At 41.9% G+C, this 18,885-nt stretch overlaps 1 protein-coding gene and 2 non-coding genes across 3 annotated transcripts; all 3 read left to right on the top strand.

Annotated features, from left to right (window-relative positions):
* Positions 1-1,607: 1,607 nt before the first annotated feature.
* Positions 1,608-1,681, top strand: TRNAT-AGU (transfer RNA threonine (anticodon AGU)). Its single transcript has one exon. It is a non-coding gene; the product is annotated as a tRNA-Thr (tRNA).
* A 1,951-nt stretch (positions 1,682-3,632) lies between these two features.
* TRNAT-AGU (transfer RNA threonine (anticodon AGU)) lies at positions 3,633-3,706 on the top strand. Its single transcript has one exon. It is a non-coding gene; the product is annotated as a tRNA-Thr (tRNA).
* A 9,318-nt stretch (positions 3,707-13,024) lies between these two features.
* Positions 13,025-18,211, top strand: LOC142494344 (keratin, type II cytoskeletal cochleal-like). The gene is made up of 9 exons (XM_075598903.1): positions 13,025-13,510; positions 14,219-14,427; positions 14,592-14,652; positions 15,333-15,428; positions 16,061-16,225; positions 16,342-16,467; positions 16,864-17,084; positions 17,359-17,387; positions 17,797-18,211. The coding sequence occupies exons 1-9, from the start codon at positions 13,091-13,093 to the stop codon at positions 17,982-17,984; spliced, it is 1,515 nt and encodes a 504-aa protein (XP_075455018.1). The 5' UTR covers positions 13,025-13,090; the 3' UTR covers positions 17,985-18,211.
* Positions 18,212-18,885: the final 674 nt, after the last annotated feature.

Below are 18,885 nucleotides of genomic sequence, written 5' to 3'. Positions count from 1 at the left end.
TCATTGGCAGGTTCCCCTGAAAAATATACAAGTACTCACATCCTGGTAGGGCAGGCAGGCTGTGCAGCTACTCAATGCAATACAGGGAAAAGGGAGACCAAAAAGCGCACCAGCACAAACGGAGCAGGAAGAACCCAGGACAAAAAATGATTAAAAGGGCACTTTAATGTGACAAAAGACCCATCCAACGCGTTTCGAACGTCACAGCGTTCTTTTTCAAGTTGAAAAAGAACGCTGTGACGTTCGAAACGCGTTGGATGGGTCTTTTGTCACATTAAAGTGCCCTTTTAATCATTTTTTGTCCTGGGTTCTTCCTGCTCCGTTTGTGCTGGTGCGCTTTTTGGTCTCCCTTTTCCTAGTAAACAGGAGATCCTGAGTTCAACTCTCAGCAGCGCCTCTCTGCTTGTGTTTTTATTCCCGAGAATGAAACGGTTAATTGGCTGTCTAAATTTGCTGAATCCACTTCATAGGCCAGTCACCATGTGCACCTCGTCTTATCAGGTATTGAACTGAGGAAGTTGAGACATTAGGGGGTCTGACATAACAGCATTAGGATGAAGCCATTTGTTTGAATATTTTAGACCGCCATCTTGTATTGTCTTTGTGAGTTTTAATGTCATCTTTCTATGTGAAGAAATCTGTGTGAAAGAGAGAATGGAATGTTTTCGCTCCTAGCTGACTTTATTGATATTTCCTCATCCAATCAGCTTCAAATTGAAAATGTAAACAGGCCAGATATTATGAGAAAGCCTCGTTAGTAGTCTAAGATAAACTGTTTCTCATACAATGTGCCAAGTGGCAGAACTGACATCACATTTAACCCCATAATGATTTTTAGCTTACATACAGTTGTTCAGTATTATTATGTATTACAAAATGACATCAGCTTTAGTATTGATATGTATTACAAAATGAGGTAATATTTAGTGACGTGCAAGCCCCCCCATAAAGGGGTGGAGCTTTAAGTTTTAGGGTATAAATATATGGCATACCGTGTTATCTGGGGGAGAGCTTTTTGTTTTGAAGCTGTCTCCGCGGTGTGTACCTGAAATAAACTCATTTGATAACTGAATCTTTGTTGTAACATTTTTATAGCTTTTACAGAACATTATATAGTAATTATTTTCCCAGTCTGCATCTTATATACCATACTGAAGCCATCTGTCAGGTTTCTGCTTTGGTGAAAAAACCATCTGATTTACTGACATTAATAAACTGAGATCAGAGCCGTGGGACAGGACTGGGACCCGGAGCCTCTCACCCCCAACGTGAGAATTCAATCCCAAAACCAACAACCCAGCATTAACCCTTTCAGTGCCAAAAGTGTTTTCCCGCCTGTGTGGTCACACACATGTTCAAACTTTTGGTGCACATGTGTGTGAGTATGACTCCTGTGAACCTCTTCATATCTAACTATGAAAACAATACATTGCTTTTTTTCAGCATTCAACTGCACCTTTAATAGGACACGTTGTGCTTGATGCCTTAAACAGCAGGCAGGAGTAGGTGTTGAATTTTGAAAGTTACATCACAGATTTAAATGTGCTCATTATTAAGATACATATACCAGATTCTTTATCACAAAGGGAAAATTGCAGGCAGCACCAGGCGCTGCGGCTTAGTTGGTTAAAGCGCCTGTCTAGTAAACAGGAGATCCTGAGTTCAACTCTCAGCAGCGCCTGCTTATGTTTTTATTCCCAAGAGTAAAAGTGAAGTTGTTAACCAATTCAAGTTGTGTACCAATTCATCTAAAGTAAATATGATAAGTTGTACATATTGTGCCCTGCATTTTTATTGTATAAACTTATGCAGTGTAACGGTGTCCTCCAAGCGGGGCGATGGTATTTCCACCAGGGGGAGAATGTAGCCAGGTCCCCTCTGGCTCCCCAGTCCTCTGTTTCCCCCTCCCTTACCTTCGCCATGGTGCGGGTAGTTGCGGGTGGCGACGGCTGTCCGGCGGCTCCCTCTGCAGGGTGCCGCCATCTTGGATGTGTCCGCGCATGCGCGGAGGCTCGTGCATGCAAAGAAGCGACATGGCAGCCATCTTGCGGTTGGCAATAGGATTGCGCATGCGCAGACGCGATGCGGTGGCCATTACAGTGAGGGACCAGTGGCAGCAGAGGCGCTACGTAGTGATGGGCCAGCCCAAGTTCGCGCATGCACAGTTAGGGTCGATGCGGCGGCCATTACATATGTGTGCAGGTACCGGGAGACTCATGCATGCGCAGTACAGATCACACACGCGGCCCCAATGCAAAAGAGGTCTGCAATGGACTACAAGTCCCGGGATGCTTTGGGGCATACAGGTCACCTGACTCCAGGGAGCAAATAGGGCTGCAGGATTTCCTGAGAGGGAAGGATATGTCAGACAGGAAGAGTTAGTTGGAGCTGGGACACATACAGGGGAGGGTGGGTATGTGCAGGGAGCAAGTGGCTCCTTGCCCCAGCTCCTTGCCCCATCCCCCTTAGGCCCCAGCTAAGCCCCAACTCACCTCAGCTTGTGGTTGTTGCAGGGATGCCCTAAGGATTGGGACAGGGTCCTGTAGAACCTAGACAAGTGAGGGTCCAGCCAGTAAGCGTGGATATCCTGGCCTTGTTGTTGAAGGTGAATTATCCTCTGCAGTAGCAGAGGCAGAGACTGTCCAAAGGTGGATCACTCCATGCGGGAGCCATCCACCGTTGAGGCTGAGGCGTCTTTCATCATCTCCTGGAGCAAGGGATTCTACGCAAGCATCTGCGCGTCCGGGTGTGGACATACCCGGCAGGTACCACCATCTCTATACCTGCACCAACCAGTATACCTTATCTAGTATGGCACTGACCACGCCTAAGGGTGTGGTTGTGGGTCTCTTGTGTGAATCTTGGGACTCGGGGAACACAGTGTTAGGTGGGAATAATATGTGGGGTACAATTCCCTGCGAGGTGACCGGGTAGTTGTACCATTAGTGTTACAGAGTGACACCATTGCTGATGTAAGTGTTCTGTTGTTATGCATATACAGTAAACTGTTTTATATATACTCCGGTGTATTGGTTACTGTATGTGGGTCCTGTTTCAGGGGTCATTCTACCCTTGTAATCCTACACAGGTGGAGGCCCTGTACATTGTGAGGCTCTCACTGGCAGAGGGTCAGGCCTCCTGTGAACCTATGCAAAAATATTGGTGGGGTGCTCCTCTAACAGGTGTATACTGTGGTTATTAATTCTATTAAAGTGGACAATCCAACTTATATGTGAAAGTGCTCATATGTATATGTGATAATAATATACAAAGTGTATAAGGTAAACGTCGCAGCTCAACCCTATAAAGAGAAATATCCACTCCTGTGAACCTGACAGTTAAAGCACCACACCTGGAAATACATATAGATTCCCCTCACATGCACTCTACCTGCGATTGGGGGACGGGGGGAAATGTGTTACATATATATGTTGCTTTTTTTCAGCATTCAACTGCACCTTTAATAGGACACATGTTATGCTTGATGCCTTAAACAGCAGGCAGGAGTAGGTGTTGAATTTTGAAAGTTACATCACAGATTTAAGTGTGCTCATTATTAAGATACATATACCAGATTCTTTATCACATATACCAGATTCTTTATCACATAGGGAAGATTGCAGCCAGCACCAGGCGCTGTGGCTTAGCTGGTTAAAGCGCCTGTCTAGTAAACAGGAGATCCTGAGTTCAACTCTCAGCAGCGCCTGCTTGTGTTTTTATTCCCGAGAGTAAAAGTGACGTTGTTAACTGACTGTGTGAAAATGCTGGAAATTGGTCAGTCACCACGTGTACCTCCTTTTATCAGGTTGGGAACACTGTCAAATATATATATATTTTCCCCCATTCTGAATTTTATACACCATTGTCATTTTTCTGTTATTGGTGAAATATTGCTATAAAACCATCTATTTTAATGGGATAAAAAAACAGATCAGAGCATCCATGGAACAGGACTGGGACCCGGAGCTTCTCCCACCCAACCTGACAATTCAATCTCAAAACCAACACCCAAACCTTAACCCCTTCAGTGCCAACAGTGTTTGCCACCTGCGTGGCCACATACAGCAAATGGTCATGAAAAAAGATGCATCAACAATATTCCCTATAGCCAGTTCTTGCGGATTAGGCGAAATTGTACTGATTTAGAGACATTTAAGTCTCAATCAAACATACTCCAGGAACGATTCCTACAAAAGGGATATGACAAGACCACGGTTAATAAAGCATTTAACAAGGCACTGCACATTAATAGGGAGAAATTGATTTGTCATAAAAATAATAAGTCGGAACATGATCTATATGTTAATGGTACTGGGAGCGTGGATATACCTACCCAACTAGTGGATGATATTATTGTCAGTGACAATATTACATCTAACATTGTACCACAAACTGTAAAGCCACTAAAAGACACTGATAAGAAAAAATACAAAACAAGTAAAGAAAATAAGATACCGTATTTTATTACCAAATTTAATAGGTCACATAATAAGATAAAACATATTCTTAATAAATACTGGTACATCTTACATCTGGATCCCATTTTAAGCAAATTTTTACCAAAAAGACCGCCAATTGTTTTTACAAAAAGCAATAATCTCAAGACCATATTGGCCCCGAGCCTTCTCAAAGGCAGTGTCCCTAATAAGAAAAAGGACCTCAGAGATCTGTTGGGGCTAAAGGGTAATCATAGATGCAATAGATGCAAAATTTGCCCTAGAATGTTGACACAAGACTATTTTAAAATCTTGATCCCGTGGGGTCCGGTGGCGGAGCACAGCTACACAAAGCAAAGGGGGCTGCAACCAGTAAAGAGGCTAAAAAAAGTTTATTGGGTGGTCATGAGAAAACAATTTTCGGGACCTGTATCCCTTTGTCAAAGAGTGAATCCGCGTTCAACAGGCTCAGATACCTTGGGTATGATCACATATGCCTGAATCCTATACATATACATAGGAGTGCTGAGCCCCTCACATAGGGATTATATCCCAGACTTACCAAGCCTATTTTAAGTCCAATATGACGGATCATAAATATGAAATTACCAACTATATTGACTGTCTATCCACATATGTTATATACATCTTACAATGTGGATGTGGACTACAATATGTAGGTCGCACTAAACGTCATCTTAAGAAACGTGTGATGGAACATCTAAGAAATATTGTCAACATTCCTAAAATATTGGCCTCCGGTAAACCATTAACCCATTTGTTATGTCATTTTAAAGATGTTCATCAGTGTAGTACAACTGGGGTTAAGTATATGGGTATAGAACACATTACTACAACTGTTAGAGCTGGTGATAAGGACCTACATATCGCAAGGAGGGAGCAATTTTGGATCTACACACTCCAAACTAAATATCCTGGGGGGTTAAATGACTATGTAGAATTGACTCCTTTCTTGCGGTAATCTAATAGTTGGTAATGTTTGCTTCACAGTCTGCTTGTATCATTGACTATTAATTTAGAAAGCCTTCAATATTGAGATATATATTTTTTAAATTATTCCTTATCATTATGCCCCTTTTTTCTTTCTTCCCCCCCCCCCCTCCCTCTGTTTTCCAAACCCCCCCCTTTCCTTTTTCCTTTTTAAATTTTACACCTTGTTTATCTTTTTTCTTTTATTCATTTTTTATTTTTCATTTTATATTTCCATTCCTTAATATTATTTGTTTCATGTAATATTTGTATGTTTCAGCACAATGTTTGATCTGTCTTTTATATATTAACAAATATATTTTAAATGTTGCACTTGTAAAAGGGGCTACCTGTATGTTTCACTTTATATATCTCTACTAGTGAGTGGCACTTTCGTTTTTATTATTTATTTATTATCCACCACAATAAATTAGTAAAACTTATCTGTTTACTCTATTAAACACTAAGGGGCAGGTTTAGTGACTCTAATCCATCCCCCTTTTCTAAGAACATTTGATTGGATGCCTACTCATTGGTACTAACCAATAACAAATGTAGTCTGGTATATAAAGGACCCCAAACAGGTGCCCCTGACATAGCCTGAGGAAGAATACTTTTGTATTCGAAACGCGTCGCGAAGGGTGTTGCTGGCTTGTTACCCTATACAGCCAGTCTTCACACAAGTGCTTTTTTCTACAATCACGATCCAAAACTGAAAACGGGCAGGCATCTTCGGGACTACTACTGGGGGCTTCATCCGCCGCGCATGCGCGTAACGCAGGCCATCACGCTGACAACCGTGTGGAGCTGAAGACGCAGCATAGCCAAAAACACAGTCCCAGCGCGCGGGGCTTGTTTGCAGAGACGGAATTCACCCCCTTTCATCCCAATTGTTGCCTCACCATAGAAGTCACGATCGTGATCAGGATCAATAAAGTTTTAATCCATGTAAGTGTATATTACTAATTTTATTGTTTATAATACACTGTATATCTCAATCTTGGTGCGCTTTTGTGTTTTTCTTTTTTTTTTTTTTGGTATGCATTTGTTTAAGTAGGATCCCTGTGACCCGCTTCATACAGTATGTACCTGCACTGAATGAAAATTATATAATGATTTTCAGCACAAGTTGAGCAGTCGTTGGTAGCTGTTTCGGGTACATTGCATATCATGTGACCAAGATAAGATGTCATAAATGTGATAAAAATAAACTCTTAATATTGTCCCAGATATCTATATGAATACTTAATAGTATTGCCCGGTCTCCCCTGATTGTGAGTGATACTACATATGTATAGGTTTACATACTTTATTGATCAAATTGAACTCCAAATTAGTAAGACTTTTCACACCAGAAATGTTCAAAGTGTTGCCCGCCATCATTAACAAGGCAAAATTACCCCTAGAGGAAACAAGTTCCCACAAAATGATATATTTTTTATTTATTTATTTATTTAGATTTATTTATTTATTTTTTGGCGGCTGCTGTGTGTGAGTTTTTTTTTTATTGTGGGTAGCGGGGGTGGGTGAAGGGGGTATTAGCCCCAACGGTGCTTGTTTAGGGCTTGCGGGGGGGTAGCGGGAGGGCTTAACCCCTTCATGACCGTAGCGGTATTAACTGCTACGGTCGTGATGGGGTTAAGTGCACCCGCAACCCCCCCGCAAGTCCTAAACTCACACCAAGGGCCAAATACCCCCTTCACCCACCCCTGCTACCCACAATAAAGCGGGCACGGTGGGTTAACCCCTTCATTGCCTTAGCGGCTATCCGCTATGGTAATGAAGCAGCATTTCTGTATTTTTAATAATATTGAGCAGGAGCAGGGGGCCCCCTGAGTTTAGATTTCTGGCTCAGGGAACCCCCTGCTCACTGTACAATATTATTAAAAATACAGAAATGCTGCTTCTTTACCATAGCGCATAGCCGCTAAGGTAAAGAACGAGTGTTTATTTATATATGTGTTTTATTTATACTGTACATGTGCAGAGGGTCTCCGGAGCAGAATCGCACTGGTTTCAGGTCCGGGGACCCCCTGCTCGCAGCGACGTTCGAAATGCATTGGATGGGTCTTTTGCCACATTAAAGTGCCCTTTTAATCATTTTTTTGTCCTGGTTTCTTCCTGCTCCGTTTGTGCTGGTGCGCTTTCTGGTCTCCCTTTTCCCTGTATTGCATTGAGTAGCTGCACAGCCTGCCTGCCTGCCCTACCAGGATGTGAGTATTTGCATATTTTTCAGGGGAACCTGCCAATGAGACTGATGGTGAGTGGGTTGCACCACACACCACCTGTCTTCAGGAGGATAGTACCCATTATATGACACAATAGGTACTATATCAATTGTTAGTACCCTGGTACAGTGGTCTGGCTTATTATCATTTTGAGATATACCTGCATTTGAGCGCTTCAGCTATTTTCCATATATACTGCATTACAATTCATTATAGGGGACGGCATCAAAGAGAACAGCTCGCAAGCGCCCCCATGTGTTTTTACACGGCATTGCAGTTTTGCAGCCAGCCGGAATAAAATGCTTAAATCCCTGCCGGAAAAATAACGCAATGCACTCTGGCAGAAAACGATCACAAACCTGAATACACCCGGGTATACCAGAATTCGCGGGACTAGCCAAGCGAGATTAAAGTGTGTCGCCACTGTATGTATAGGTTTACATACTTTATTGATCAAATTGAACTCCAAATTAGTAAGACTTTTCACACCAGAAATGTTCAAAGTGTTGCCCGCCATCATTAACAAGGCAAAATTACCCCTAGAGGAAACACGTTCCCACAAAATGATATATTCTCTGAAAGTACATGCTGTTAGAAAAATCTTCAATCAGGAATCAGGTTTCCAGTTCAATATCAGAAGTCTTTACAGGCATACCCCGCATTAACGTACGCATATATACAGGCATACCCCGCATTAACGTACGCATATATACAGGCTTACCCCGCATTAACGTACGCATATATACAGGCATACCCCGCATTAACGTACGCATATATACAGGCATACCCCGCATTAACGTACGCATATATACAGGCATACCCCGCATTAACGTACGCATATATACAGGCATACCCCGCATTAACGTACGCATATATACAGGCATACCCCGCATTAACGTACGCATATATACAGGCATACCCCGCATTAACGTACGCATATATACAGGCATACCCCGCATTAACATACGCATATATACAGGCATACCCCGCATTAACGTACGCATATATACAGGCATACCCCGCATTAACATACGCATATATACAGGCATACCCCGCATTAACGTACGCATATATACAGGCATACCCCGCATTAACGTACGCATATATACAGGCATACCCCGCATTAACGTACGCATATACACAGGCATACCCCGCATTAACGTACGCATATATACAGGCATACCCCGCATTAACGTACGCATATATACAGGCATATCCCGCATTAACGTACGCATATATACAGGCATACCCCGCATTAATGTACGCATATACACAGGCATACCCCGCATTAACGTACGCATATATATAGGCATACCCCACATTAACGTACGCATATACACAGGCATACCTCGCATTAACGTACGCATATATACAGGCATACCTCACATTAACGTACGCATATATACAGGCATACCCCGCATTAACGTACGCATATATACAGGCATACCCCGCATTAACGTACGCATATATACAGGCATACCCCGCATTAACGTACGCATATATACAGGCATACCCCGCATTAACGTACGCATATATACAGGCATACCCCGCATTAACGTACGCATATATACAGGCATACCCCACATTAACGTACGCATATATACAGGCATCCCCCGCATCAACGTACGCATATACAGGCATACCCCGCATTAACGTACGCATATATACAGGCATACCCCGCATTAACGTACGCATATATACAGGCATACCCCGCATTAACGTACGCATATATACAGGCATACCCCGCATTAACGTACGCATATATACAGGCATACCCCGCATTAACGTACGCATATATACAGGCATACCCCACATTAACGTACACATATATACAGGCATCCCCCGCATCAACGTACGCATATATACAGGCATACCCCGCATTAACGTACGCATATATACAGGCATACCCCGCATTAACATACGCATATACACAGGCATACCCCGCATTAACGTACGCATGTATATAGGCATACCCCGCATTAACGTACGCATATACACAGGCATACCCCGCATTAACGTACGCATATATACAGGCATACCTCGCATTAACGTACGCATATATACAGGCATACCCCGCATTAACGTACGCATATATACAGGCATACCCCGCATTAACGTACGCATATATACAGGCATACCCCGCATTAACGTACGCATATATACAGGCATACCCCGCATTAACGTACGCATATATACAGGCATACCCCACATTAACGTACGCATATATACAGGCATCACCCGCATCAACGTACGCATATACACAGGCATACCCCGCATTAACGTACGCATATATACAGGCATACCCCGCATTAACGTACGCATATATACAGGCATACCCCGCATTAATGTACGCATATATACAGGCATACCCCACATTAACGTACGCATATATACAGGCATCCCCCGCATTAACGTACGCATATATACAGGCATACCCCGCATTAACGTACGCATATATACAGGCATACCCCGCATTAACGTACGCATATATACAGGCATACCCCACATTAACGTACGCATATATACAGGCATCACCCGCATCAACGTACGCATATACACAGGCATACCCCGCATTAACATACGCATATATACAGGCATACCCCGCATTAACGTACGCATATATACAGGCATACCCCGCATTAACGTACGCATATATACAGGCATACCCCGCATTAACGTACGCATATATACAGGCATACCCCGCATTAACGTACGCATATATACAGGCATACCCCGCATTAACGTACGCATATATACAGGCATACCCCGCATTAACGTACGCATATATACAGGCATACCCCGCATTAACGTAAGCAATGGGACCGAGCATGTATGTAAAGCGAAAATGTACTTAAAGTGAAGCACAACCCTTTTTCCCACTTATCGATGCATGTACTGTACTGCAATCGTCATATACGTGCATAACTGCTGTAAATAACACATGTGTAACAGGCTCTATAGTCTCCCCGCTTGCGCACAGCTTCGGTACAGGTAGGGAGCCGGTATTGCTGTTCAGGACGTGCTGACAGGCGCATGCGCGAGCTGTCGTTTGCCTATTGGATGATGTCCTTACTCGCGAGTGTACTTAAAGTGAGTGTCCTTAAACCGGTTTATGCCTGTATTTCTTTATATATTCAGACTATGTAAGCACAATTTAGCCATCATAAACATTTTAGCAAAAAGCAAGAAAAGTTAACTCATTATATGCCTGAGATTATACAGCTAGGCCGACAGAATCAGGATAATATTCTTCTCCTTACATTCCACCTGCTGATTCTGAGGCCTAAACAACTAAAATAGTTAATAACATTAATAACAAAAATCTTTGACTAAATATTTGCAATCTTTGATAAACCATCAGAGACAGGGACAGATATTACTTCTGGTACACGTGGTTTGCGGATATTGACAAACATTGATCCCTGATATTGGTTTATCAACAACCATAACCCTTGTGAGTGCTTCATTTCACTTTTTAGCTCTGCACACACTGTCTTTATTTTATTTGTTTGCATTCACTTAATTGCGCCTTTATTTTTCTGCTCAGTGCTCAGAAACCTGCTAAGAATCCTAGTAGGAGTGCCTCGGAACAGCTGGGACTCACAACCAGCACCAAAGATAAGGCGTTCTTAGCTGTTTATGTTAATCTTTTACACTTATTCAGCAGTGTATTATAACCTGTTTACCCCAGTCCGGGGATGGGGGGGGGGCGGGCTGGGGTTAGAGCTGGGGGGGGGGGAGGGTGTCTCTATTCGTGAAAGTACGTGGTGTGTGGGCTCTTCACTGACACTACCAAAAAGTAAATGCATCACAGTAGATCATTAAGGAAATCTCTGAAATGTGATCTAACATGCAGGAGTCGACACCTGTTCCACCAGCTGTAACACGTATACAGTACATGTGTTTTGCTGTAACACGTATACAGTACATGTGTTTTGCTGTAACACGTATACAGTACATGTGTTTTGCTGTAACACACATACAGTACACGTGTTTTGCTGTGAAACACATTCAGTATGTGCAGTACGTAAAGCACACAAAGTACATATGCATCTCCCTGAACGTGCACACAGTACAGTATGTGTTTCACATAAGAACAACGTTTTAAAAATATATATATTTGTGAATGCAACATGGTAGTGAATCTAATTGCCTAAAAATGTTTCTACGGTGTTAACACTTTTTCTTCTCCTTTAAGAAAAGTTGAATGATCTTAGCGTGAACCCTATAAGAGGCACAGAACAATACAAATATATGTGTGTAAAAGGCATGTTAATATTACAATATTATTAACTGCTCTGTAACCTCACTGTGTCCATCGACAAAGATATTCACTGTGCCGACTGCTGTACATACTGTATACTGGGAACGCAATTAAAATGAAATAAAACACCTGACTTCGGGATGCCATTTCGTAGGCTTCCCGTGGCTAGCCCATGTTTGAGGGGATGTGTGTTTGAGAGGATATATGTGGATATACTGTATATGGTATAGCACTTCTCTCTGATTATAGTCTCCTCTCATTTTTTTACTTCTTTGCATTCATCAGTGAACCGAAAATTGTAAAAAAAATCCACAAATAAATCCTGGGTTGAATTTTGACACAATCACCGATCTTTACACATGACATAACAGATCAATCCATCCTCTCACCATGGGGGAGAGAAATAACTCAGGGAAAATGTGTGCGGCCGACCCAGGGCCCTGAGGGAGAAAGTTCCGCAGAGTCAGAGGGCTGAAGAACTGCAGATCCGTGTCCCGGACCACATGTCTCACTGGGCCCAAGGCACCAGCATTGTCTCTACCCCCTGTCACTGATCCTGTCCTCTCAGGCCTTGCAGATTATTTTGATGCTAGTAAAAGGTGAATAAATGACACAGAAACACAGAATAGATACAATGCATTATAATACGCGCGTCATGTAACTCCTCAGTGACTCCTCCTACTGACATTCTATAAATGGGAATCACAGGGCAAAGGTTGGACAAAGAACCTGATACATTGTCACACAGAGATTTCACATGAAAATTAGGAACTGTTGGGGAAGTAAAACTCAACAGAAATTTTAAATAATATATTTCATATTTTAATTACTGGTTTATATGTTATCACAGAGGCTTCTTTCTATAATCTCTCATACATTGTTTCTGTAAATGAGACATTTAATGCAATGTTTTATGGGGAAATAGGTAGCCACTAGTAAAAGCGTTGCTGCTTTGATAATGTGGCTGGGTTATTGTACCCTATGAAAGTAGGAGGAAATGATGCCACCAAACATCAATCATAACAATGGTCTTTTACGTGAGCGGCAACACCCACTTCCAGTATAAAAGGGGCAGATACTGTATCTGTTCTAAAAGAAAAGGACTACTTTACACCTGCTGTGCAGACTGCACTTCCTATTATCTCTATATCGCCCCCTACAGAGGAAGCAGCATGCCTCATCAATCTACCCACTGCAGCTCTGGGCCCCAGCACTCCAGCTCACACTCAGCTGTATTACCTAAGCATGGCGGCACACACAGCATCTGCTCATATTCTTCTAACAAAGTCGCTTCTTGTCACCAGGCAAAGTCTGGCTTTAGCAGTAAAAGTGCCTGTAGTGCTGGCTCCAGGGGACATAAGATCTCAGGTGGAAGTTGCCATTCAGGGAGATGTGGACACGGATATGGATCTGGTAGTGGATATGGCATTGGGGGATCATTTTGCTCTGGAGGCATCACCCCTGTTACCGTGAACCAAGGTCTCCTGTCACCACTCAACTTGGAGATTGACCCAAACATCCAGAGAATGAGGACTGATGAGAAGAATCAAATCAAGGGTCTCAATAACAAATTTGCCTCCTTCATTGACAAGGTAAGGTCATGTTACATCACACATATATGGGGACAGACTGTAGCATGTATATGTCCTAATAACTCTGGTTAGAGAACGTGTAGCATGAAATCAGTGTGACACAACGTGCAACAGGGAGATACATAGTTACTGACGGTTACAGTATATGGGAAATAATCTGTGGGGTCAAAACATTCACGTTGCTTCTATATATCCTGTAAGGTCACTTCATATTTCTGTAACTTAGTGGGACGGTGTCATTAATCAAACAGGCGGCACAGACTGTGGTGTGTGGCTCTTACTTATGACACTGGCCCATATTCACTAAGTGGTGCTATACCATAAGACGTCTTCCCTTGAATAGACCATAAGGTGTCTCCCAGCACCAGAAGGGACCTTATAGAATAACGCTGCTCAGTAAGTAAGAACTGTATGTGCCACTTTCTCAGCGGTTCCCACCCAGTGACAGTGTCACACATTTGATACATGCTTCTTACTTGGCTGCAGTGTTAAACTCAAACATATGCGGAAATATACAAAGTAACACAATTACAGAGGCAGTTAGGGGTTAAATAGTATATTCTTAGCCCATTTATATGTAACAGAACCCGTTGTCTTAGGTGCTAAAACAAAACATTATTGCTGCATCTTCCAGGCAAACTGCAGAATATTTTGCTGAGAATGTTTGGCCATTTTTATGATTATTAATGTTTCTCCTACTTGCTTTAGGTGCGATTTCTGGAGCAACAGAATAAAATGCTTGAGACCAAGTGGGCTTTGTTACAGGATCAGAACACTGCAAGGTGTCAAATGGAACCTCTCTTTGAGGCTTTTATCAGTAACCTCAGGAGACAGCTGGAGAGTCTAACATGTGAGAGAGCGCGCCTGGATGCAGAAAGGAACAGTATGGAGGAGACCGCAGAAGACATGAAGAGAAGGTAAGTACTAACTTACCCTCAGTATGGGATATTTATGCACTCATGTGTTTAATAAAATCATACATAATATATCTCAGCAAAAATAATAATAATAATAATAAAAATTTCTTCCAGAAGGAAAAGATAACCTGCAATGTGATAAAATGTAACCTGTAATTCCCCAGATATGAGGAAGAAAACAGCAGGCGCATTGCTGCAGAGAATGAATTTGTTGGGCTAAAGAGGGTAAGGCAATAGGGAGATTTGTCACAATGTTGCTGAAATGCATTATTTGAAACTAAATACAAATTGTACAAAATACTGTACACACACACACACACACACACTCATACACACACACACACACACAGATACACACACACACACATACGTACATACATACACACACACAAACACACACACACACACAGTGACAAAGTGACACAGTGACACACACATACACTCACCCTAACACACACACGCACTCAAAAACACATACACACACACACACACACACACACACACACACACACACACAGATACACACACACACACAGATACACACACACTTACACACTTATATACTTACACTCTAACACACACACACACACACACACATACACAGATTCATACACACACACTCACACATACACACACACACAGATACACACATATACACAAAGATACACACACATACACACACATATAAAGACACACATACAAACACACACACACTCACACACACACACACACACACACACACGTACACAAATACCCACACATATATAGACACACATACTGTATATACACACACGCACATTTACACACACACACACACACACACACACACACACACACACACACACACACACACACACACAGACACACACACACATGTCCCCATTTCACACGTCTCTTCCCTGTAGGATGTTGATGCTGCTTTTATGAACAAAGCGGAGCTGCAGGATAAGGCGGATTCCCTGACTGATGAGATCAACTTCCTGCGAGTTCTGTTTGATGCGGTAAAACCTCTAACACGTTTCTGTTACTTTCTTGTTTAACGGACAATAGGTTATTGATATCCAGCTGCATAAGCATTATTTATGTGAGACATAGGAGGTTATTGATTATAAAGAGATATTGCTGATCGATGCAACTAACACGTGGAAATTCCAACAGAATGCAATAAGATTTTCTGTGCGATAGTTTCCCGATCGGCACTATCGCAGTTAAATGAATGACCCCCATGGGGTTATATTTATCAATAAGTCTCCCAGTTACAAACCTGTCCCAAACCCAGCGCAATAACACCGCGCAATAACACAGCACAATAACACCACACAATAACACCGCACAATAACACCGCGCAATAACACCGCACAATAACACTGCACAAGGTTTATAAAAGGAGAAAATACCATCGGTTTGAGTGAGAATATTGTTGCATGAAGAATGTATCGAACTCGATGGAACTTACTATTTATTGTAATTTGATTACATTTTACAATGACAAATTGTTCGAACTCGATGGAACTTGCTAGAAGTTTGATTACATTTATGGAACGTTTGATGAGAACAGCAGCAAAGTGACTCTTGTCAGGTTCTCCCATCTCTAATCTTATATACACAATATTATCATGTGTCTACGTTACAGGAAATATCTCAGCTTCAGGCCCAGATCTCAGATACCTCAGTCATTGTCTCCATGGATAACAGCCGGGACCTGGACATGGGCGGTATCATTGCTGAGGTCAGAGCTCAATATGAGGACATTGCTAACAGGAGCAGAGCTGAAGCAGAATCCATGTACCAAACAAGGGTGAGTCTATTACAGGCAGATAACATCACAACTAAAACCAATCCTCATGCACATCGGGCGCACAAAATCCTGTGATATAATTTCCATATTTATAACCAGTCCTGTTTTATCTCCAGTTTGAGGAGCTGAGCATGACTGCCGGGAGAAATGGGAATGATCTGCAGAACACCAGGAATGAGATCGCTGACCTCAACCGAGCAATTCAGCGGCTTAAGGGAGAGATAGAGAGTGTGAAAGCGCAGGTAACACACACAGATATTACACAGACACACGCACTAATAGCTTTACAGATGCAGATAAAATATTTCTTTAATGTTTCTTATAAAGCCATCTAGCTGTATTATTACCTTTTATTAGCAATAGTTGAATGTGAAGAAAATGTATAATATTCAATAATATGTTAAAGGAAAAAAACTGAAATCATATGACCCGATAGTTGATGCTGTGCTGATCTCATTTTAACTTTAACTTTTTGTTTAAATCTTCATTTTTGGTCGATATTTCACTAGAGATTTGTGTAACTTTCACACAAACAGTTACGCCGGCTACATCTGTACGTGTAACCGAGAGACGTTTGGAGTAACTAGTAATGAGAAACTTGGTTTGATTTTCTGCCATTTTCACCATGTGTTCCCCAGCGCGCTGCACTGGAAGCCGCTATAAGTGACGCTGAGGGACGGGGAGAGGCGGCTGTCAGAGATGCCAAGAATAAACTGTCTGAGCTGGAGAATGCTCTGCAGAAAGCTAAGCAGGACATGGCTTGCCAGCTGCGGGAATACCAGGAGCTGATGAATGTGAAGCTGGCTCTGGATATTGAGATTGCAACTTACAAAAAAATGTTGGAGGGAGAAGAGTGCAGGTAAATGTAATATCTATACACACCCCTTTATTCCTCTTACTGTGAGCATAGAAAGAACTTACACACGTCTCACACATTATATTGTAATACCCCCCTGCTGCCAATCTCCCCAATTATATACATTGTGTGCTATTAAATACAAGCCTAAACGTGCCTGAGAAATGGGATAAAACACTTTAATAAACATTCACTCATCTACAACAGAAGACACACATCATAATGTTTAATTTTCATGGACCAATATTCCTACTAATAATTATTATGTTTGTTTCAGGTTGGGTAAAGACGGCTCTGTTAACATCTGTAAGTGACTCAATGTTTTATTGTGTGTATGTGCTAAGGGGGTGTAAGATTATTCCTAAACTTGGGGTTAAGTTTGGCCTCTTCACTTCTCCTTTGTCTTCTAATGTGTTATATCACTGAGTTTCTGTTACACTCTTTTATAAGCACAATAACTGAATAAGAAATACATTTACATTCTGTTTTCTTCTATTAACCCATTACTAAAATCTAACTTCCTATTATTAGAAGTAAAGAAGTGTAATAGCTCACTGACTCCCATTTAATTAATTTGTGGCATAAGCAAGAACAAACTGTCCTTAAGCATGAATACCCGTCACTGTAATTATAATAATAATAATATGTTACGTTATGTCCCACACATTCCCAATCACACGGTTACTAAGTGACACGTACGTTACATTTCTTACAGCCGTGCTACACTCTAGCACTGGGGGAAAACACTGCGCTGGGGGAATGTCCCACGGTGGAAGTGGACATCACCATAAGAGCGGATGTAGCTCAGGCAGCGGAAGAAGCATCAGCCATGTCTCCAAAAGCAAACATTGCTCAGGGCCTGGATACAGCTGTTACACTGGGGGCATCGCTTCCAAGCACTGACAGTAACTGCCGGGCTCATTATTTAACTGCCATTGCTGCCCCAGTGCAGGAAATCTTCTATATAGCTAAATGTGTCTCTATTTAATGACTCTGCTTGTATCTATATTACATGACACAGTGGGCTCTGCTGAATACTTTACTGGCACATAATGTAAATGTAATCATCGCGGCTTTTCTGTTTCTCTGTCTCTTCAATAAACTGCTGTTTATCACCAATGTTTCACACACTTATTTCCTGATATATTTATTATATGATATAATAACTGAAAAAGTAATAATTATTACAGACTTGTGACTAGGAACACATTCTGTACAGATGAAAGGATTTGGTTGACTGTTCCTTTAAGAAATTCTATTCTGCAGAAATCTTTGTCGTATTTCACTTCCTGGACTGTACTTTTAGTTTTTCGCACTGGACACTGGTCTTGGGCAGATGACTTCATTTACTTTCTCTCCTAAGACATCCCACTATATTAGCATACATCTTCATTGCACACAGTACTATTTCAAATGAGGGCATTTCTAACACTGTTGCAATCTCATAGTTGGTTTCAAGTTTTATCACTTGTGGGACTGAGGCAATAACATCAATACTGCCTGCTCCCATCCACCTGCCAAGAAGCTTACATCAGCTCTTAGTATTATCAATACTCAATATATATATCTTGTTGGGACACATGCCCTCAAACATGTAAAGGGGACGGTTACCAGACACAAGGAGGTTATCAGGTTCTTGTAGTGTCCTAGCACAAGGAATACTGAGGACACGAGTCGCACACAACATTTACTCATACAATTTAGTATACCCTTAATGGTCAATCTAACTAAGAGACTGCAGTGTTGTATGGATGTACTTCCAATCACGAGGAGGGTATATGATAGAGAGGTTACTACCCCTCTA

This window comes from Ascaphus truei, chromosome 5 (assembly GCF_040206685.1).
Source record: "Ascaphus truei isolate aAscTru1 chromosome 5, aAscTru1.hap1, whole genome shotgun sequence".
Classification (NCBI taxonomy): domain Eukaryota; kingdom Metazoa; phylum Chordata; class Amphibia; order Anura; family Ascaphidae; genus Ascaphus; species Ascaphus truei.
This window is presented reverse-complemented; position numbering and strand designations above follow the sequence as displayed.